Here is a 23,951-nt window from a genome sequence, read left to right on the forward strand (position 1 = left end):
CTAGCATCATGAGTTGAAGCTCCACATTGGGCATGGAGCCTCCTTAAAAAACAAAAACAAAGTCACAAAGATGTATACCTATGTTTTCTTCTAAGATAAGCTTTTTTTCTTTTAATTTGGAAAGGGGACAGGGAGATGATTTTTAAATCTAGTTTGGAATGCTGACTGAAACTGAAGTAGAGATATCAGCAAGCATTAGGAAATTTGGTACCAGAAATTTTAAGAGAAAGTGGGGGTGAAGTTAGAGATTTGGTTGCCTCTTACACAAAGGTAATAGACAGTTAAAGCTCTTAAACAAATTGATGAAATTACCAAAGGAGAAACTTGTAGAAGACGTCAGGAGAGGTCAGTGACAGATTTGGGGGAACATTTGGCGGTGAAAAGAGAACAGATGATCAGTGAAATAGACTGAGCAGACAGCGAGGTAAGGAGACTGCTGTGGAACAGTGCTACAAAAGCTAAGATAGAAGATAATTTTAAGATTTACTCCTGGGTGTTAAATACTCTGTGATCAGGAAAACAGGACTGAGATAAACCTACTACATTTGTTTTATGGGATACTGTTGGTGACTTTCAGAAATGCAGTTTCACGATAATCATTGGAGGACAAAAACGGATTATAGTAAATGAAAGTGGAAAGTAATGAAGGCAGAAACCAGATTGTGAGAAAATCTCAAGTATAGAATATTTTGAAAGGTGTAGGAGTCTAAAATGTAAATACTGGTAATACAATAAATTTTGTGCTTTTAAATATCAAACAATGCATGTGTAGCTAAAAAACAGATGCATAGATGGCCAAATTAAAGGAAAAGGGGTTATCCTAGTTACCAAATCTGTAGCATTTAAAAAATTTTGAACAGACTTTTAAAAACTTTATTGAGGTGTGATTGACATATGAAAAGTTGTACATGTTTGTGTACATCCTGATGAGTTTGGAAATAAGTACACACCCATGAAACCATCACCACAATCTAACATAAACCTATCCATTACCTCCAAAAGTTGCCTGCCTCCTTTATTTAATAATTTTTTTGTGATAACACTTAACATAAAACCTATCCTCTTAATTTTTTAAAGCATACAATACAGTATTGTTAATTACAAGCCCTGTGCTCTACAGTAGATCTCTAGGATATTCATCTTGTAAAGCTGGAACTTTGTGTCCTTTGACTAATTACCTGCCCCCCCACCCCCTTCCTCCTTACCCATGTCCAGGAAACCACCATGCCACTCTATTTTAGCTTGCTCCTGTAAGTGATATTATGTAGTATTTGTCCTGTGTCTGACTTACTTCACTTAGTGTATTGTACTCCAGGCTTATCCATGTTGTTGCCAATGGCAGGATTTCCTTTCCTTCTTTTTTAAGGGTGAATGATACTCCATTGTACATATATGTTACATTTTGTTTATCCATTCATCTGTCAGTGGATACTTAAGTGTCTTACACCTCTTGGCTGTTGTGAATAATGCTGCAGTGAACATGGGAGTGCAGATGTCTCTTAAGGTCCTGACTTCAATTCCTTTTGGATATACACTCAGAACTGGGATTGCTGGGTCATAAAGTAGTTTTGCTTTTAATTTCTCAAGGAAACTCCTTACTATTTTTCCATAGTGGCTGCAGCAATTGACATTCCTACCAACAGTCCACATGAGTTCTTTTCTCCACATCCTCACCAACACTTATTTCTTACTTTCTCATAACCATCCAGATAGCTGTGAAGTGATGTATCATTGTGGTTTTGATTAATATTTCCCTGATGGGTAGTCATGTTGAGTACCTTGTCGTGCACTTGCTGGCCATTTGTATGTCTTTGAAGAAAAGTCTGTTTAGTTCCTTAACCCATTTTTAAATTAGGGTTATTTGGTTTTTTGGTATTGAGTTGTAGGGATTCCTTATATATTTTGAATATTAACCTCTTGTCAGATACATGGCTTACAAATACTTTATCATATTCTGTAGGTTGCCTTTTAATTTTGATGTTAACTGTGCAGAAGCTTTTAGTTGGATGTAATTTTTTGCTTTTGTTGCCTATGCTAAACCTCTGGATTTTGGATTGATGAAAGTCTATTTCTTTATTGAAGAACCCTGTTATTTGCCTGTCAAATGTTTAAAGATACAGGAAACTCATCAGTTTGGGAGTATAGAGTACTTTGGAGTGAAAATTTTTCTTTAATAGAGTCTTTAAAATGATTGTAAGGAAAACTCAAAGAAGGCTTGGCCCAGAATGAGAAGAGAACCACACTGGGCACCCAGGCCTGGAGGATGAAGGAACAGGGGCCATCCAAGTTAAACTCTGTGTGTACCTTCTTTACAGGGTGAAGCTTCTACTTACATTAAAGTTCTCTGGACACTTTTCCCTTCTCTTCTGATTTGGTACAGGCCCCCTGCAGGCAACGACTATTATCCCTTTGCCTCCCAGTGAAGCTGGAAAGGACTGGAACTTTGAACTCCTACAGTTCTAGGTTCAAATCTCCTCTTAGACACTTACCTGTTAAGTGACCTTGGCAAAATTTTTTAACCTTTCTGGATCCCCATTTTTCCATGACAAAGAGGATAATACCCCATAGGTAACTTATGTTAACCAGAGGCCTATAGGCCAAATCTGTGTATTGCCTGGCTCTGTAAAGTTTTTGCAAACTTGATTATTTCTAACATGTTTAAATGAGTAGGCTTCACATACAAAAAAAGTAAAAAAATAAAAAATAAAATAAAATGATTGTTAGTAACATGTGAAAACATTTAAAATTGACAACGTATTCTATTTTTGAGGTTACACACAAATATTAATTGGTTATAGAGTAATTCTTCTGTTAAATATATATGCACATAGTTTTTAGTTAGGTAAGATGTACATAATATTTGTGATACCATTTACAGAATATTTTTCAAGTTCTCTATTGTAAGGGGTATTTACTTAGACCCCAGAAGTACATGCACATTTTGAAAGTATAAATAATACCAGCCAAACAGCAAATTTAATTACTTAAGTTATTAAATATACTTTTGTGTTAATAGGCCACACACTCACTTTAAAAACAAAAAAAAAAAAAAGGAGATAAGGTGTGGGAAATTGCTGTTGAGATCATAATCCCTTTCTTTGGATAATACATCAAAACATTTAAGTACTGATAAACAATATGACCTATTAAAGGCTAAAAGTAGCTAGTGATCCTGCTTGTGCTTTTTTTTTACATATTCTTTCTTTAATCTTCCCTAAGGCAATTGACATACATTCACAAGAAGTGCCATAGTGAACCCGATGGACCTGGGATACCAGCATTAACCAGTGAGGAGCGAACCCGATGGGCTAAGGTTATAATTTATAGTTGTGTGTGTGTGTGTTTTTTTTTAACTGAGGTATAATTGACATAACATTATATTAGTTTCAGATGTACAGCATAATTAGATATTTGTATATACTGTAAAATGATCACAATAAATCTCACATAATTAAATTTTTTTTCTTGTGATGAGGACTTTTAACATGTATTCCCTTAGCAGTTTCGAAATATGTAATAGGGCATTATTAACTGCACAAGTATCTCCCACTTTTTGAAAGTTTTGGTTATGTCACTACACTCTCACAAAGTACCTACATTAGTACTGGGTTTTGTTCATTGAAAGAAACCCAAGGAGGATTTTTGCTTTCATGAAAAAAGGCAAAAAGCAAAAATAGTGTCAGCAAGTGTGTGTCACAGCACGTTCCTTGAGCAGCAAGAGTGGCACACGAAGCTCATTCCGCTGGAGCTGCCTTCAGAATCTCACCATCAAGCTCTGGGCATCTGTGTCTGGGAGCACCTGTGCTTTATCTGACTTTGTGCATCCCTTCACAAGATGTGTCCTGTGTTATCAGTAAAGCAAAAGCGAGGTTATTTTTGGAGAACGTTCAAACCTGTTTCCATATAAATTAATGGTAATTGCCTCTTTGCTCTATACCATTGTGGCTCATGAAAGATTTCATAGGAATTGTCTACTTTCAGGTAGAGGTTTATGCTTTTCTTAATAAACCTTTTCCCTAACAGACTATTTTTAGATTTTCTGGATATATTTAGTTTGTAACATTTAATCATTATTTCTTTGTCTCTTAGGCACGAGAATATTTGATTAGTCTTGATCCGGAGAACTTGACTAGGTTAGAAAAAATTCAAAGCAGTTTACTGGTGTATTCCCTAGAGGATAGCAGTCCACATGTAACGCCAGAAGATTATTCTCAGGTACTTGACTATCTGTTCTGTTACTTCTTCTCACAGATTATTCTGGAAGGTTCTTGTGTATATTAAAGATGAAAAGATTTTTTGTTACATGCAGTTTCTTAAAATTTTTACTTAGCTGTCATATATACATTTACCAGATTGAAGCTTAAACATAAATAATCCTTTGTAAATTCTTGCCTCATTGTTGAGGTAATTTAGATATATCTTGTACATTATTTAAAGAAGTATGGCTATTGTTTGGATGAACAGAAAATTTGCATGGGACTCTGGGCTAAGTGAGCTTATCATGCCAAAGGTGACATGAGAACCTTCGGTAACCCACAGCAGTGTGCCTTGACATCTTAGTTGGTGAGGTCTGTTCTAGGAGTTATATCACTCTTGTAAGTAATTTATCATTTGATTTTTATTGACACACTGACTTTTAGTGAGTCACGAGTACAGAGTAAATGTGGCCTTACTTTGTTTCCTTCCCTGCCCCCCCAGGGTAATGTTATCATTTCCTGGGAAACAATAAAAGGTAGTATTCATACCTGTAGAAGTCTCTTAGGCTTTTGAAAACACTTAAATTATTTCATAATGGATTCATCACGATTAAATAGTAGAAAAAATAAAGGATTGAAAAATTTTGTTAAGTAAAAATAACTTTAGCTGGACTTTTTTAGTAGGAAAGTCTGCAAGCTTTTTTTAAAAAATTTTTTTAATGTTTATTAATTTTTGAGAGACACCGCAGACCATGAGCGGGGGAGGGCAGAGAGAGAGGGAGACAGAGAATCTGAAACAGGCTCCAGGCTCTGAGCCCGGCCAGGGGCTGAACTCAGCACAGAGCCTGATGTGGGGCTCAAACTCATGAACTGTGAGACCATGACGCAAGAAAAAATTGTATGCTTACCTGACTGAGCCACCCAGGTGCCTGGGAGAGTCACCAAACTTCTTGAGGAAGAATATATTTTAATGTAGTGTTTGAACTTTTACTGCAGTCTAGTTAGACATGCATTTAGGTTGTAGCCCACTACACGCGTATACACACATAATCGAAGTTTCACAAAATAGTAATTACTTTTACTATTTGTGATAGACTCTGATACTTATTTTTATTTTGTACTTTTTTTGTAATGAATGTTTACTCTGATGTGCTAAATTGTTCTCATGGCTCACTAATGGGCCAAAACCTGTTTAAGAAACAGGCTTAGTAGGGTATGAATTCTTGAAATATTCTTCTTGTAACTAGACTCTAATGACTAAACTTATCACAGCTTCTTAGACTATTCAAGTTGCAAAAGCTTTGTCTTTTCCCTTCGAAGTTCTCTAAACACCCATGAGTATTTTATCAGCTTTCTGTTTACTGGTGGGATTTCTTGAGATTTTGAGAAATACCTAGAGACAGGGCTGGAATTAGTATGATATCTTGAGTATAATTATTATCATTTTATTAAATTTGGTTTACCTGAAGAGGAAAAGTGGGTTTTGTGTGTGTTTGTGTGTATATACACGTTTAAGGTATAACTACTTATATACCTTTTAATATTAAAATTATTTTAATTTTGAAACATTGAATTTGTTTTAGGTAACTGCAATGATTCTTGCAGGAGATCCAACATTGCGCTGGGGAGACAAATCTTATAACTTGATTTCCTTTTCCAATGGAGTATTTGGCTGTAATTGTGATGTAAGTAAACTACTAAAGTTACTTTTCCTTTCAATTGTTGAGGTTAATTTAGTGGCAATAAACTATAGTAGTTAGGCTGTGCTGTGGTCAAATAAACACTTGTGTAGTTCTGTAACATTATACTAAAAGGCTTAGTTATGAATTCCAGTGAAGACAGAGTATAGGACAAGTTATTTTTATTCGTAGTAAGGCTGACGGTTTGACGTGTATCTGCAAAGTGGAATTTGCGTGTATTTTATGTAGTTAAGGATTTTAAAGAGTTTTGAAGGTCTTGAAGTCCACTGTTACCTGTTGGTTGAGAGTTACAACCTATTTTAAAAGATACAGCATTGGGGTCCTTTGTATAGTAGCTAACTACTTCCTAGTGTCTTCCTCTCTCTTTCTCTTGACTTGTCTGCTGCAGTTGATTACCTTCTTCATACGTATTCTGACATTGCCTCCATCTCTTAACAGTCTTGTCCTGTGTACTGATTCTGACCTTAGTATTAGTCTCACTGTTTCCTCTTATGTGTGTTCTCTCCCCTGGTTTAATAGTTTCATTGACCATTTGTATGTGAGTAGCTTAAAGTTATTCGGTTTTTTTTTTCAAGTTTTTATTTAAATTCCAGTTAACATACAGTGTACTATTAGTTTCAGGTGTACAATGTGGTGATCGAGTACTTACATACAGTACCCAGAGCTCTTTGCAAGTGCCCTCCTTCATCCCCATCACCTATTTCACCCTTACCCCCACCCACCTCCCCTCTGGTAACCAGCAGATTGTTTGCCATAGTTAAGAGTCTCTTTCTTGGTTTGCTTCTCTTCTTTTTTCCCTATGATCATTTTTGTTTGTTTGTTTCTTAAATTCCACATATGAGTAAAATCATATGGTATTTGTCTTTTCTGTGACTGACTTGTTTGGCTTAGCATAATACTCTCTAACTCCATCCATGTTGTTGCAAATGGCAAGATTTCATTCTTTTTTATGGCAAAATAGTAATATTCTATTGAGTATGTATACCACAACTTCTTTATCCATTCATCTCTCAATGGAGCAGTTATTCTTTTCTAGTTTTTACCTATTCTTATTTTGAGAATTTTGTTTCATTGTATATTGTTCAAACTGGTTGTTATATTGTTACATAAGGGCAAATTATTCTCATCATCACTTTCAACCCTCAAATCCCTCCAAAAAACTCCTTGCACTACTTTGACTTTTACTAATAGCACTAAAACTCTTGATACTTGCTCAAATTCAGGATGAAAATAACTTTAATGATGTTTTTTTATCTCTAAATGAAGAATATTGGTCTCAAAATAAACACACATCTCAGCACAAATGAGATGTTTTCTTGTAGTAAGTGTATGGACATGTTTTATGTGTATTTATTAATACCCACTTATTTTAAAATTCCATGTAGGTTTCCCTTGTAACCTGAGATGATTACAGAAAAAAACAATTTAACCTATGTAAAATATCATTAATAGAGTGTATACAGTTGACCTTTGAACAACATGGGTTTCAACTGTGTGGGTGTAAATACATGGATTTTTAAAAGTATATATTTTTTTTATTTTTTGTTTTAAGTATATATTTTATATTGTGATTGAAAAATAAGTTAGAAGTTGCCAAATGACTAAAAGTGAAGGAAAGGTAGAGAAGAGATGCTGGGAAGGCTGGAACAGCAGGGCTCCTACGTGCTCCTGGCAGTCCTCACCTCACTACCTGTGCAAAGTTTGGTTCACTGAGGTCTTTTTTTTTTTTTATTAAATTTTTTTTTTCAACGTTTATTTATTTTTGGGACAGAGAGAGACAGAGCATGAACGGGGGAGGGGCAGAGAGAGAGGGAGACACAGAATCGGAAACAGGCTCCAGGCTCTGAGCCATCAGCCCAGAGCCCGACGCAGGGCTCGAACTCACGGACCGCGAGATCGTGACCTGGCTGAAGTCGGACGCTTAACCGACTGCGCCACCCAGGCGCCCCGGTTCACTGAGGTCTTGAACTGAAAGGAGCAGAGGAACTGGAGGCCAGTCATTGTCCACAGTTGGCTAGGAACCACAGAATGATAATCTGCACTCCTTCCAACCCTTTCTCCGTGCCACGGGTCCAGGAGAATATCTGGGGCAGGATAGCACCAGGCAGGAACCTGGGTTGCAGAGCTCAGGGCAGGAAGGAATGCTGTCTGAGGTGCTGAAAATTCTCTGAAGTAGAAAACTAATACTGCTGGGAGCCGCTTGCCAGCACTTGCCACAAGCAGAAGCTGAGTTAGAACCATGCAGAGGGGTCAGGGGAGCAAGCAACCTAGCGAGAAGGGTAATGGTGCTCTCTCTTCGCCATTTCTCTGCCTTCCCCTAGAATCTTCTTGGAAGGAGGTTTCCTGCATTCCTGGGTAGCTTTGCTAATTTGGGTGGGAATGAGGAGATGTGTAGTGCCTTGTTCTACTAATGTACTATACAGTTAGTGTATTTTCTCTTGCTTAGGATTTTCTCAACGTTTTCTTTTCTCTTAGCTTTATTGTAAGAATGTAGATATAATACTTATAACACAGAACATGTTAATTGACTGTTGATGTTATTGGCAAGACTTCGGGTCAATAGTAATTAAGTTCTGGGTAGTGAAAAATTATATATGGATTTTTGATTGCATGAGAGGTCGGTGTTGTTCATCTGTATACTCTAAAAGTTGGTCTATTCTATATCCAAAGTCATGTCGCTGCTGTATTCCATTGGTACTTGAATATGTACTTTTGTGATTATAGCAGTTAATTCCATTTCCCTTTTGGGGTTTAAAATCCTGGGGTCAACTATTTTGTCTTCTCTATATAGGCTTTGTTTTAGGGCTTTGTGAAGGGCACATAAGAAGCATATAATAAAGTTATTAAATAATAACAACAGTTACTGATGATTGCTGTGGTCCAGGTTCTGTAGTAAGTACTTTATAAGCATTATTAAAATCATTTTTCTCACTAAGCCTGTGATTATTATCCCCACTAACAGATGAGGCAGATTCCTTAAAAAATTAAGTAACCTTTCAACACTTGAACAACTAGGAAATGGTAGAGTTTGGACTCCGAATCAAAGCCCTCATTCCTAAACAATATGTTACACATATTGTCTCCACATAAATAAAAAGAAAAGGAAGTTAAAACTGTATTAACAGATAAAACGTCACGAAAGCATTTAAAGTTTTCATAGTTCCTAACTTTTAAAAAAATAGATGATAAGCTTTCTACCATGAGATGGATAGGGTAGAATTATAAGTCAAAGAGACTTTTATCCTCCAGTCTTGCTTTTTCTTACTGGCTCTAGTAAAAGAGTTATAAATTAATAGCATTTTCTCAAATGAAACATTATGTGATACCAATAAAAAATTCTTTGTAAAGTTGCAAGGTGCAGTTAGAAAATGTACTTGTCACTGATCTGTGTGTCTTATGGGTGCTGTTGCTGACAGGTGGGGTGAGTTGTTCATCTTGTTCTGAACTCTCTCAGGAGCCTTTCCTCATGTTGTGGCTGCTCTCTAGTTGGTAACAGTATTCATCTGTACTTCTAGGCTCCACTGGGCTGTTCGAGAGGGCAGTGGATCTCTGTAATGTTAGGGTGATATTTACGATACCTAACTCCCTCTGAAACTGGGTCCAAGTGTGCTCAGTTCCTATCTTAAGCCTCCCATCTTTCTCTCCAAGGCTGGTAGTGCCACATACAGTTCATGGATGGTAACTGTTTAAAGTGAAGCAGTAACATGGAGAAAAAATAAAACTATTTGATGCAATTGTCAAAGGACATGGGAAAAAGAAGGCATAAAGTTTGTCCTCCACAGTAAATGATGGAAAAATTCACTAGCTGCAATTCCTTTCTCTTAATATAGTTGTCTAACCCATAATACCCCTGTAACTCAGCCCATCTTTCCAGAATTCCTTAAAGGTTGAGAATTATTTCTGCCACATCTGAACAGTTTTGTAGACATAAACACAAAATTGTTATGCTTTTTGATACTCAACCTAGTGGTCTATGTCTTCACCTAAAAAGTTTGCATCCATGTTCAGTTTGCCTTCAGAAAGTCTGCCAGCCTTATTTGTGTTTTGCACAGTGCTCTTAAAATTCCAGAACATCTTAGCACTGCACACATACACCTGCTTTCACTTCCAGTATAAATATCATTACCTAAGGATCTCCAATTAGGTGCTTCCAGCTTTAAGTATTTGTTCTTTCGCAGCAGATAAAATACAGCAGTCATTTATTATGCCATATATTCTTATTAGGTGAAGCATTTGAATTTTGCAGTTTATTCTGTATTAAGAATGAAGGGCAGGGAAATTGAAAACAAAATATTGGGTCAAATTTTAAGTTGACATAAAGTATTCAGTATCTTGTATATTTTCATTTTAGCATGCTCCTTTTGATGCGATGGTTCTAGTAAACGTCAACCATTATGTTGATGAGAAAATTGTAGAGAATGAAGGAAGATGGAAGGTATGTCAGAAAAAATACTTCATCCTTTTTTTTCCTGGTAGTTTTTTGATTGAGCATTTTTAAGTCTTCCCTATTTTCAGGGTTCAGAAAAAGTACGGGATATATCACTTCCAGAGGAGCTCGTTTTCACTGTGGATGATAAAATCCTAAACAACATTAAACAGGCTGAAGCCCAATATCTCAAGCAGGTAGATTTTTTTAACTTTTTTTCTTAGAAACTGATGCTTTGTCTTTTAACTACCGTATATAAAAATTTGGCTACCATCCAAGCATGACAACATAAAACATTTTAAATTACAGCTTTGATACCTTTATTATGTAATATCTAATGATTGATGCAAATGATGATTTGGTTATCTTTGGGGTATTCTTCTTAGGTGATTTTTCATTTTTCCCATTTAATTTTTTTTGTTAGGCATCTGATCTGCAGATTGTGGTGTATGCCTTTACATCTTTTGGCAAAAAACTAACCAAGAAGAAGAGGCTTCACCCTGATATATTTATTCAGCTTGCACTTCAGCTGGCCTATTATAGACTTCATGGACGGTGAGGACCATTCATTTTCCATTTTCAGATCTTGAAGTCCAAGGGTATATCTTTACCATAGCTATTCCATCCTAACTCCTCCCCATTGTTTTTCCTGACTTTTCTCCCAAGTAGCACCTTGTCCTAATTGGGACTTAACATCATTAGTATATTAGAGTTTTGATCTGTGACACTTTCATAGTCTTGTTTTTCATAACCTTAATACTTCTGAAGTGTCTGCTTTGTTCTACGAGGGGTTTTAGGTTCTTTGGAATTCAAATCACTTGGTTTTCTTGTAGCCTCAGTTTCCTGATGTGTTCATGATTTTATAGATTATCGAGTCTTTACTAATTTTTAGGATTGGAGAAATGGTATGTTGAGACTTTCTTAAATCTTAAGCAGAAGTAGAAGCTCCTTGATCTTGCTTTTTAAAAATCCAGTCTGAGGGACACCTGGGTGGCTCAGTTGGTTAAGCGCCTGACTCTTGGTTTTGGCTCGGGTCATGATCTCACAGTTAGCTCAAGTCCTGCATCGGGCCTTGCACTGACAGTGTGGAGCCTGCTTGGGATTCTCTTTCTCCCTCTCTGTTTCTCTGCCCCTTCCCCACTCCTGTTCTCTTTCTCTTTCAAAATAAATAAATAAAACTTAAAAAAAATCCAGGGGCATGTGGGCGGCTCAGTCAGCTGAGTGTAAAAAAAAAAAAAAAAAAAAAATCCAGGGGCACCTGGGTGGCTCAGTTGGCTGACTGTCCGGCTCTTGGTTTCGGCTCAGGTCATGATCTCTTGGTTCTTGAATTTGAGCCCCGCATCGGGCTCTGTGCTGACAGCTCAGAGCCTGGAGCCTGCTGTGGTTTCTGTGTCCCCCTCTTTGTCTGCCTCTTCCCCACTCACGTGCGTGCTCGTGCTCTGTTTCTCTCAAAAATAAATAAGCATTAAAATTAAAAAACTAATCAGGGAATATGTGTCCTTTTTTTTTTTTCTTTCTCTTTTTTCTTTTGAGAGAGAGAGAGAGAGAGCATGCTGCCTGTAAGCATGGGAAAGGGCAGAGGGAGGGAGGGAGGGAGGGAGAGAGAGAGAGAGAGAGAGAGAGAGAGAGAGAATGAGAGAGAGAATCTTAAGGAGACTCCACACCCAGGGACGCCTGGGTGGCTCAGTCAGTTGAGCTTCTGACTTCGGCTCAGGTCATGATCTCGCAGTTCGCGAGTTCGAGCCCCGCATCGGGCTCTGTGCTGACAGCTCGGTGCCTGGAGCCTGCTTCGGATTCTGTGTCTCCCTCTGCTCCTCCCCTGCTCATGCTTGCTCACTCTTGCTTGCTCTTTCTCAGAAATAAAGAAACTTTAAAAAAAAAAAATTAAAAGAAAAAACAGGAGACTCCACGCCCAGCACAGAGCCTAATGTTGGGCTTGATCTCACGAGTATGAGATCGTGACCTGAGCCAAAATCAAGAGTGGGACATTCAACCAACTGAGCCACCCAGGCGCCCTGAGAATATGTGTCTTTAAATAGGATATGTAGGTCATTTATATTTAATATAATTATCAGTAATGATAGGTTTAAGTCTACCATATTGCTGTTTCTTTTCTTTTTATCATATCTGATTTTCTTTTTCATCTTCTTTTGAATTTTTTTTTAATGTTTATTTTATTTTTGAGAGAGAGACAGAATGCGAGTGAGTTAGGGGCAGAGAGAGAGGGAGACACGGAATCCAAAGCAGGCTCCAGGCTCCAAGCTGTCAGCACAGAGCCCGACGCGGGGCTTGATCTCACGAGCTGTGAGATCATGACCTTAGCCAAAGTCAGAAGCTCAACTGAGCCACCCAGGTGCCCCTCATCTTCTTTTGAATTCATTTTTTTTCACTTGTTCCCTTTTATTTCCATTGTCAGATATACTGTTTTGTTTTGCTTTTCATAGTTGAACTGGGGTTTATAAAGCACATCTTTAACTTACCAGAGTCTACCTTTAAATAACATTTTCCGTTTGAAGTATAATGTAAGAACTTTAAAACAGAATGTTTCTATTTTGATTCTCCCATCTTTAGTGCTGTTGTTGTCATAACATTATATTTCTACATATGTTACAAGCCTTACAATACACTGTTAGTATTTGCCTTAAGCATTTGAATATCTTTTTTTTAATGTGGTAAAATATATAAAATAGAACTTGCCATTGTAGCCACTTTTAAGTGTATGATATAGCAGCATTAATTACATTCATAATGTTATACAACCGTCACAACTGTCTATAGCAAATTTTTTTCATCACCCCAAACAGAAACTCTGTACCCTTTGAAAAATAATTTCTCATTCCTACTGTTTCCTCAGCCCCTGGTAATCTAATCTACTTTCAGTCTCTATAAACTTGCCTATTTTTATAGATATTTTATGTAAGTGGAATTTGTCTTTTTGTGTCTGATTTATTTAACTTAGGATAATGTTTCCAAGATTCATCCATGTTGTAGAATCAGAACTTTATTCTTTTTTTATGGCTAAATAATATTCCATTATGTGAGTATACCACATTTTGTTTATCCATTCATCTCTTGGTTGACACTTGGGTTGTTTCTATGTTTTAGATCTTGTGAATAATACTGTTGTAAACATTCACGTACAAGTATCTGTTTGAGTCCCTGTTTTAGTTTCCTTTTGAGTCTGTACCTAGGAGTGGAATTGCTGGGTTGTGTGATAATTCTCTTTTACTTTTTGAGCACCTGCCAAACTATTTTCTACCATGGTTATACCATTTTACATTCCCACCAGCAATATGTAAGGGTTCCAGTTGCTCCACATCCTTGCCAACACTTAATTTTTCATTTAAAAAATTATTTCTATTATTTGTGAAGTAGTATCTCATGGTGGTTTTTATTTGCATCTCCCTATTGACTAATGAGGTTGTGTAGCTTTTCATATGTTAATTATCCATTTGTATATCTTCTTTGGCAAACTGTCCATAAAAGTCCTTTGTGTATTTGGTAATTGGGTTGCCATTTTGTTGTTGAATTGTAAGAGTTCTTTATGTATTCTGGATATGAAATCCTTATCAGATATGTGATGTGCAGATATTTCCTCCCATTCTGTGGGTTTTCTTTTCACTCTCTTGATAGTACCCTTTGATGCACAAGTTTTTAATTTTGAAGTCCAGTTTATCTGTTTTTTTTTTTTTTTATTTGTTGCCTGTGCTTTTGTTGACATATTCAAGAAATAGTTGCCAAAACCAATGTCATGAAGTTTTCCCCTTACATATTCTTCTAGGAGTTTTGTGTGGTAAGGGTCCAATGTCATTCTTTTTCAAGTGGATACTCAGTTTTCCCAGCATTATTTGTTGAAGAGACTGTTCATTGAATGGTTTTGATGTTGTCGTTTAAAATCAATTGATTATAGATGTAAGGGTTTAATTCTGGGGTTTCAATTCTATCCCATTGGTCTGTATGTCTCTTTTTATATCAATACCATACTATTTTGATTATGGTAGCTTTGTAGTAAGTTTTGAAATCCAAAAGCGTGAGTCCTTCACCTTTGTTCTTTGCAAGATTGTTATGGCAGTTCTTGGCTCTTTGTGAAATACCATATTAATTTTAGGATTAGTTTTTCCATTTTTGCAGAAATGTTGGGAGTTTTGAATCTGTGGACTGCTATGGGTAGTATTGTCACCTTAATGATAATAAGTCTTAGTCCATGAACACAGGATCCCTTTCCATTTATTTATGTTTTTAAAAATTTCTTCAAGCAATGTTCTGTAGTTTCTAGTGTATACTGTTTTTGCCTCTTTGGTTAAGTTTGATCTTGAGTATTTTATTCTTTTAGACACTGTTGTAAATGCAGTTGTTTTCTTAATTTTCTTCAGATTGTGCATTGATAGCGTATGGAAATGAAGCTGATTTTTGTGTGTTAGTTTTGTATCTTTAAACTTTGCCAGGGGCCCCTGGGTGGCTCACTAGTTAAGCGTCTGACTTTGGCTCAGGTCATGATCTCACGGTTCATGCGTTTGAGCCCTGTGTCGGGCTTTGTGCTGACAGCTCGGAGCCTGGAGCCTGCTTGGGATTCTGTGTCTCCCTCTCTCTCTGCTCCTTCTCCGTTCACACATGCGCGTGCGTGCTCTCTCTCAAATATGAATAAACATAAAAAAATAAATAAACTTTGCCAAATTTGTTTATTTCCTCTAACAATTTTTTGTGGACTCTTTGGGGTTTTCTAAATATGAGATCATGTTGTCTGTAAATAGAGATAGTTTTGCTTTTTTCTTTCCAATTTGGGTGCCTTTTATTTCTTTTCTCCTGGCTAGAACACCCAGTACTATGCTGAATCATTCTTGTCATATTGCTCCTTTCAGATGGAAAGGTTTCAGTCTTTCACTTTTGAGTATGTTAGCTGTGAGTTTTTCATAAATGCCCTTGATCATGTTGAGCAAGTTTCTTTCTATGCCTAGTATACTGAGCGTTTTTACTGGAGAGTGTTGGATTTTGTCAGATAATTTTCTGTCTCAATTACTCTAGGACTTATCCTTCATTCTATTAATAAGGTGTATTACATTGATTGATTTTCATTTGTTGAACCACCCTTACATTCCTAGGATATATTGCATTTGGGCATGGTGAATTGTCCTTTTTAATATGCTGCTGAATTTGGTTGGCTAATTTGAGGATTTTTGCATCTATATTCGTAAAGGGATAATGGTCTATAGTATTTTCTTGTAGTGTTATTTTTTTTTAAGTTTTTATTTAAATTTCAGTTAGTTAACACAGTGTAGTATTAGTTCCTGGTGTACAATTTAGTGATTCAAAGCTTCTATACAATACCCAATGCTTATCACAACATGTGTACTCCTTAGTCTCCAACCCCTCACCCACCTCCCCTCTGGTAACCATCAGTTCTCTGTAGTTAGGAGTCTGTCTTGGTTTGCCTCTCTTTTTTCCCCCCTTTTCTTGTCTGTTTTGTTTCTTACATTCTAACTTCATCCATGTCGTTGCAAATGGCAAGATTTCATTATTTTTGATGGCCAAGTAACATTCCATTGTATATGTATACCATATCTTCTTTATCCATTCATCTGTTGATGGACATTTGGGCTCTTTCCATAATTTGGCTTTTGTAGATAATGCCGCTATACACGTTGGAGTGCATGTATCCCTTTGAGTTAGAATTTTTGTAGTCTGTGGGTAAATAGAATTGTAGTAGTCTGCTGAGGTTGTAGTTAGAGTGTCATTCAGCTCTTTTCTCATCTGAAGGTACTCAGAAGGGATCTGCTCCCAGGCTCACTCATGTGATTATTAACAGGGATCACTTCCTCCGAGGCTGTTTTCCAGAGGCCTCCCTCAGTTTCTTGCTACCTGGGTCTCACTGTAGGGCACCTTCCAGCATGGCAGTTTGTGTTCCTCATATTGAGGAAGTGAGAGCAGTGAGATCTCTTTGTAACCTTATTTCAGAAATGACATCACCTTTGTCCTGTTCTTTTCAGTAGAAGCAAATCACGAGGTCCCTCTCACACTCCATCTGAGGAGTTACACCACAGCATAAATAATGGGAGGCAGGGATCACTGCGGGTGCATCTTACAGGCCATCTACCACACACACTCCAGTGTACATAACCTCAGAGCAGCCAAGCCTTGGAAACAGCCTGTATTAATACCAGGCCTTGTTGATCAGAATACCTTTTTGCTCTTTGATACCGAAAATAGTCTCTTTGTTATTGAAAGTCTCGACTGTGGTCTGTATTACAGAACTTAGTCTCTGACCAAAGCCAGCTTTATTACGTAAGCTTTCTTTGGATGATGTTTGAGCATTTTCTTTCTTGTGACACATCCTTGTATTTTCATTTTTTCTTGTAGCCCTGGCAGCTGCTATGAAACTGCCATGACCAGATACTTTTATCATGGTCGCACAGAGACTGTGAGGTCATGTACAGTAGAAGCAGTCAGGTGGTGCCAGTCCATGCAGGATCCCTCTACTAGTGTGAGTATTTGAAAAACAAAAAATTCATAGTATTTGTTTACTTGTTTAAAGGATCCTTAGACCTTGAATAACGAACCCCTTGGCTTCAGTTCTCCTGGATCAGTAAAATACTTTCAGATATTTTTTTCTGAAAGTTTTTGAAGCATTCATTCATTTGCTAATGAAGTATATACTTGGAAAAATATGAAACAGGAAGGATCTGAGAAGTAGTCCATTTGTGTCTGTTTCTAGGCAAAGTTGGTTCCCTCCCTCCCTCCCTCCCTCCCTCCCTCCCTCCCTCTTCTAAGATTTTATTTAAATTCAAGTTAGTTAACATATAATGTAGTATTGGTTTCAGGAGTAGAATTTAGTGATTCATCACTTACATAGAACACCCACTGCTCATCACAGAAAGTGCCCTTCTTACTGCACATCACCCATTTCCCCCATTTCCCACCCCCCCATCTCCTCTCCTGCAACCCTCAGTTTAGTTAAGAGTCTGTTACAGTTTGCCTCCATTTCTGATTTTATCTTATTTTTCCTTCCTTTCTCCTTTGTTGATCTGTTTTGTTTCTTGAATTACATATATGAGTGAAATCATATGGTATGTGTCTTTCTCTGACTTACTTTGTTTAGCACAATACACTCTAGTTCCATCCATGTTTTTCAAATGGAAAGAGTTTGTTCTTTCTGAAGGCTGAATAATATTCTCTATATATATAGAGAGAGAGGCACACATGCGCGCGCGCGCGCACACACACACACACACACACACACACACACACACACACACACACACACCTTTATCCATTCATCAGTCAGTGGACATTTGGCTCTTTCCATAATTTGACTATTGTTGGGAGTGCTTCTGTAAACTTTGGGGTGCATGTGCCCCTTTGAATCAGTAGTTTTGTATCCTTTGGATAAATGTCTTGTAGTGCAGTTTCTGGGTTGTTAGAGTAGTTCTATTTTTAACTTTCTGAGGAACCACCACACTGTTTTCCATAGTGGCTGCACAAGTTTGCATTCCCACCAAAAGTGTAAGAGGGTTCCCCTTTCTCTGCATCATTGCCAGTATGTTTCCTGAGTTGTTGATTTTAGCCATTCTGACAAGTGTGACGTGGTATCTCACTGTGCTTGTGATTGGTATTTCAGCAAAGCGTCTTCAATACCATGAGTATTTTACTATTATCGATCTACCTTTGAGATAACACCAATAAAGTGAAGACTTTCCCAAAGTGCCTTAAAAGGAAGCTTTTCTTAATGTGGTTGAACGTTTTTGAAATCACAGATTCTTGTTTTAATGTGTTGGAACCAGAACAGTTTTGTTTTATATTTTTGTTTTGTTTTAAAAGTAATCTTTGTACCCAATCTGGGGCTTGAACTCACAACCGCGAGATCGAGAGTCACATCTCCTACCAACCAAGTCAGGCAGGCACCCCTATACTTTATTTATTTATTTATTTTTGAAGCATTTAGACGATAGGGTAGTTCCTTCCCCCTGGTATTTTGGTATTGTATTTTTTTCTTTAGGTTTGATAGACATAGTTATGTGTTAATTTATTTTAGTGTCCTAGAACTGCTTCCTTATCATTTTGAACAACCGTGTGTTAGTATTGAAATCCAACTTGTTTCTGTCTTGACAGTTGTTAGTATCACTTCAGTGCTGCCCACAAGTTCCTATTGTTTTTCCTGTTCTGGGAAAGAAATAATCAAGATGCAGGACCTATAGGAAAGAAAAGGCAGTAGAAGTGAGGAAAATAAATAGAAGCATGTGTCTAAAGGTCTTTTTAGAAATCTTTTCTCTCTCAGATGACCCGCATCCTAACTACATTGAGCTCAGGTTTTTTTGTTGTTGTTGTTGCTGTACAGTTTATTGAAATATGTCTTGATTTTTAACACAGCCTCTTGAGCGACAGCGAAAGATGTTACAAGCTTTTGCAAAACATGATAAAATGATGAAATATTGTTTGGCTGGAAAAGGTACTTATATTGGAGTTATTCTGACTTAAAAAAATTCTCTCACGTTGAAAAATGTTTTCTAGCTTAATACTTGGGGTTTCATTGCAGGATTTGACCGTCATCTTTTAGGTCTTTTACTCATAGCAAAAGAGGAAGATCTTCCAGTTCCAGAACTCTTTACAGACCCACTTTTCTCCAAAAGGTAATATAATGTAATGTAGTGTTTAATAACTTAATCAGTTCCTTCTTTCTGAAGGTTACAAGCTTTTTTTAAAATTTACATTTATTCATTTTTGAGAGAGGGAGACCGAGTGCCAGCAGGGGAGGGGCAGAGAGCGAGGGAGACACAGAATCTAAAGCAGCTTCCAGGCTCTGAGCTGTCAGCACAGAGCCCAAAGCGGGGCTCAAACTCCGCAATCGAGAGGTCATGACCTGACCTGAACTAGGAGGCCTAACCAACTGAGCCACCTCTGGGCCCCTAAAAACTTTTCTGAAGTAATGTAAGTTTCTGTAAGCCTAGTAAAATATCCTCTCTTTATGGCATGCAGTGGAGGAGGTGGAAACTTTGTTCTCTCAACAAGTCTGATTGGGTATTCAAGAGTCCTGGGAGTGGTGGTTCCCATGGTACACAATGGCTATGGATTTTTCTACCACATCAGAGATGACAGGTGAGACTGCTCTTCTCATTCTTACTGTGCTATAGAGTAAGAGAGCTTTTATTCTGTCTTTTGAATGTCTTTCTTGCACTGTAATTCTGACTGTGTTGTCATCTGCCACTCGCTACATAGGTAATTATTTTTACCACGTGGGCATTTAATGTGTGTTTGTTTCTCTATCCTGCTTTTGGGACACTGGTCAAATCAGTCCCTTAGGCATTTTGTGCAGAACACCAATTTAGGTTGACTCAGTGATATACTGCCATCATCCTTAAATCTCAGTACACATATTAACATATTCTGGGCAAGGTGTTTTATGGTAATAAAACACATAAAATGTAATTGCCTATAAATATGTGGTGGTTCATGTAGTCCTAACAGTACTAATGTGACCAAGATAAGAGACTAGGTAAATTAATTTATATTCCAAAAAAGAATGTTTTACCTGCTCAGATGAAATTTCAGATGAGGTTTGATTTATGTTTGTGGAAAGAAAGAGAAAGAAAATACTAAAACCTGTTAGATGGAGAGTAAGGTGATATGAAATTGGGAGAATGGCTTGCAAGGTCTTCATCCATATAGTCTGGCCATCTCAGAGATCTTTGAGAGCTTGGGGGGCTTTGTAAAAAATCATGTGGCCACATTTAGCACTGTGTGAATAAGATGGTAGGATTGGGGGCTTCGGATGGAATGTGAACAATTGGACTGATGATATGTATGACATATTTCAGTTTGTAATTTTTTTTTTCATTAACTTTTTAAAAAGGGTTTACAGTCAGGGTTGTTCTGCAAAATGTTCTCTTCTGCCTCCGTGTCAAGTGTGACCTGTGCATATATAGTCTCTTATACCAGTGGTACTTATATTTGTTAGCCTCTAAGTCCTTAGATATTTATTCCCATAGTATTTAGTTTATGTCCATGAATGTACAAATTAAAGGTTAAATTACAAAGGTTCAACATAGATCTTACTATGTTTTCATATAAAGGGTCTATGGTCTAAAATCATGATCAGACACAGAGCATAAGCATTCTAACGTATTTCCTGACAAGTATGGATCTTTTTTTAATTTTTTTTTTTTTAACGTTTATTTATTTTTGAGACAGAAAGAGACAGAGCATGAACGGGGGAGGGTCAGAGAGAGGGAGACACAGAATCTGAAACAGGCTCCAGGCTCTGAGCTGTCAGCACAGAGCCCGACGCGGGGCTCGAACTCACGGACGGCGAGATCATGACCTGAGCCGAAGTCGGCTGCTTAACCGACTGAGCCACCCAGGCGCCCCGCTGACAAGTATGGATCTTGTATTGCATGCAGTGACAAGGGTTCAGTCCAGACACACCAGGTCTCTGACTTTGGAAGTCCCGATCCTGGGGCAGAACATCCATTCACTCATTCAGGAAGTATGTAGTGGAAACTTGTAGCGTTTTAGGTGCTCAGGATGCAAGACAGACCAGATTTTCGCTTTTAGAGATTTAATTTTCTCCTGGGGAAAGAGAGACAGAAGCAAATAAGCAAGGTAAGTAGTGATGAGTGCTGGGAGCCAGAAGGCAAGCTGATGTGGTAATACAGACACACTGGTGGGGAGGGCGAGATCGAGCACCACTTTAGTGTGGTCAGAGAGCAACAGGGCAGTTGAGATGTTAGGGATGAGAAGGAATTAATACTATGCCAAGAAAGCAGCTCTCCAGACTCCGATCACCGCCTCCTACCTCCAGTGCCACCATCCGGGCTGAGCCACCATCTTCTCCCACTGAGGTTGTTGCAACAGGTTCTCACGTGGTCTTCTGGGTACACCCTTTCATTCTTACAGACCACTGTCTACACAACAGCCCTGATGCCCTTTTAAAAATGTGACTCAAGTCCTATCATTCTTCTCAAAATTCTCCAAGAGCTCATCTCACTCACAGTAAAATTCAGAGTCCTCCTGTGAGATCCTGTCTGATCAAGTTCTCAGTCACAGATCTGACCTTTCCTCTCTAGCTCTCCTCCTCTTTCACTCTACTGCAGCCACCCTTGCCTTCTTGTACCTGTAGTACAGCAAGCAAGCTCCCTCCTCCTGGCATTTGTGGTTGTGATTTCCTCTGCCTCCTACTCGTCCTTGAAATAACATGCAGGGATCACTCCGTTAGTCCGTACAGGTATTTGCTTAAAATTTGCTCTGGTCGGGAAGGCCTTCTCTGATGGTCTAAAATAGCCCTTGTGCCTCCTTCACACACACCTGCTGCATTTTTTTTTTTTTTTTTTTTTAGAACACTCATAACCATCCAGTGGGTATCCATGTTTATTTGTATGTTCTCTTTTTTCCCTTCCTAGGATATAAGCCCAGAAGAACAGGGGTTTTGATTTGTCTGTTGTTGTATCCCCAGCCCTGTAACAATGCCTTCTAAATAAGTAGAATACACTTAACGTTTTCACAGTGACTTTGCTGGTCAACAAAATTATATGGTCGTGGGGTAGGAAAGAGCCTGATATTTATAAGGAACAGAAAGAAACAGCATGACTATTAGCAATGAAGTTGCTTTGGGTGGGGGTAGAAGTTGAAGAGGTCCTCCATTTGGAGGATAGTGTTCTCAAGTCTGGGTACACATGAGGATCACCTAGAGAGCTTTAAAAACATTGCTTCTGGAGACAGAGTCTTGGTTTGGGTGGTCAGTTGATACAGGGCCTTGTAATACAAGAAGTCAGAATTTTCTCCTAAGTATAATAGTAGGCATTTTACCAGATGGTGTAAAGGTAATGGCTGTGTTCATCATCACCATTTGGAGCCTCTTTGTGTTGTGATTTTTGTATAGTACTTAATCATTTTTTATTTGTGCTTCACAGGTTTAATGTGGCCAGTACAGCCTGGAAATCCTGCCCAGAAACTGATGCAGAAAAGCTGGTTCAGCTGGTTTTTCGTTCTTTCCAAGATATGATGCAGCTGATGAACACTGCTCATCTTTAGAGACTAGTCATTTATTAAGCATTTACAAAAATATTAAACTGGGTGTGGAGAGTGGGTTGTTGATGTGAGATAGAAAGGAATATTGATTTAAGGAAACTTGTTAAATGTAGAAATAGGTAGAATCACGTTTTTTAAATCTATTCTCACCTAGAAGATAAAAATAGGATTTTTAAGCTTCCTCTGATGCAGTAGCAATGCAAATTGATACAATGAAATATAGCATCATGCGAAAGTTGAAGATGAGCCTCAACAATGCAGGTCTACAATTTTTAATAATGCAAGTCTTACTTTTAACTTACAAATATTTTTGTTGGTACCTGTATAGGTTATAAATCCTCTGACCATCATTGTAGAGTCTGTCTTCCAAGCACTTTAATGTTTTCTAGTTGCCAAAGGATATAAAGTACATGATTAAATGCTAACTCCCCATGAAATCATTGCCTTCCACATTCAGCACAGGGATACAAGCCTGCTTTGTTTGATGGGAAAGGCCACTACAATTTACTGGTCATTTAAAAGTAGAATTTCTGTTGGATATAAGAATTAGAGGGAGGTTTATACCCTATGATGCATATAGACAAAAAAACCTATCAAAATTCATTATAACTAGTTTGTGAATATAAAATGAAAGCACATAGAGTTGGTGACTTTAAAAAGATTGAATGTTGAATCAGATTTATAGACAAAAAAACCTATCAAAATTCATTATAACTAGTTTGTGAATATAAAATGAAAGCACATAGAGTTGGTGACTTTAAAAAGATTGAATGTTGAATCAGATTCTCAGGATTTTACAGGTTTTTTTCCCCTGCTGTTCAAAATAGAAAATAAAGCTGTCAATCCTATAGCTTCTTGTATGGTGTTTGGATAACTAATCGATTCCTGTTTGACCTTCTACTTTCTGATGTAACTTAGGTGCTGCTGCGTACAACACCACCGAAAACTAACGGTCTTAAATCAATTGATTATTTCACACGATGGTGTCAGTTGACTGTGCCCAGTTGGGTAGTTCTTCTGATCTTGCTGTAGCTTAATGTGGCTGCATTCACTAGGGTGCTGGCCTGAGGCTGTAAAGCCCCCACTCCCTGGGGACTTGGTACCTGGGACACTCTCCACATGGTCTCTGATCATTCAGTATTCTAGCCTTGACTTCTGTACTTGGCATTGGGAGTGTTCCCAGAGAGAGAGGTAGAATTTGCAAGACCTCTTGAGGCCTAGGCTCTGAAGTCACATGATGTCACTTGTTTTAACCAATAAAATGCCAAATAAGTTGCAATAGCAGTGTAGATTCAAGGCGGGGGGCGGGGGGAGTGTCATTTCTTGATAGAAGAAACAGCATTTTTTTTTTAGTTTTTTAAATGTTTTTATTTTTGAAGGAGAGAGAGCATGAGTGGGGGAGGAACAAAGAGGGAGACACAGAATCCAAAGCAGGCTCCAGGTTCTGAGCTGTCAACACAGAGCCCGATGCGGGGCTTGAACCCACAGACCGTGAGATCGTGACCTGCCCTGAAGTCAGAAGCTCATCCGAGCCACCCAGGTGGCCCCTGTTTCTTTGTGAAAAGTTGAGTGGGCTTCTTTAGCAATGGATACATCCTTAACAGTTCATATTTC

At 37.9% G+C, this 23,951-nt stretch overlaps 1 protein-coding gene across 2 annotated transcripts in view; it reads left to right on the plus strand.

Moving 5' to 3' along the window:
• CROT (carnitine O-octanoyltransferase) overlaps nt 1-23,187 on the plus strand; it is a 47,607-nt gene extending 24,420 nt beyond the window's left edge. For both annotated transcript variants that reach the window (XM_011280362.3, XM_011280363.3), the window contains exons 8-18: nt 3,220-3,313; nt 4,090-4,215; nt 5,780-5,881; nt 10,248-10,331; nt 10,412-10,519; nt 10,747-10,877; nt 16,677-16,800; nt 18,684-18,762; nt 18,850-18,943; nt 19,290-19,409; nt 22,220-23,187. In XM_011280362.3, coding sequence (XP_011278664.1) covers nt 3,220-3,313; nt 4,090-4,215; nt 5,780-5,881; nt 10,248-10,331; nt 10,412-10,519; nt 10,747-10,877; nt 16,677-16,800; nt 18,684-18,762; nt 18,850-18,943; nt 19,290-19,409; nt 22,220-22,340 — 1,183 coding nt within the window. In that variant the 3' untranslated portion in view covers nt 22,341-23,187. The remainder of the gene's footprint in view (nt 1-3,219; nt 3,314-4,089; nt 4,216-5,779; nt 5,882-10,247; nt 10,332-10,411; nt 10,520-10,746; nt 10,878-16,676; nt 16,801-18,683; nt 18,763-18,849; nt 18,944-19,289; nt 19,410-22,219) is intronic.
• Nucleotides 23,188-23,951: the final 764 nt, after the last annotated feature.

This window comes from Felis catus, chromosome A2 (genome assembly GCF_018350175.1).
Source record: "Felis catus isolate Fca126 chromosome A2, F.catus_Fca126_mat1.0, whole genome shotgun sequence".
NCBI classification, from domain to species: Eukaryota; Metazoa; Chordata; class Mammalia; order Carnivora; family Felidae; genus Felis; species Felis catus.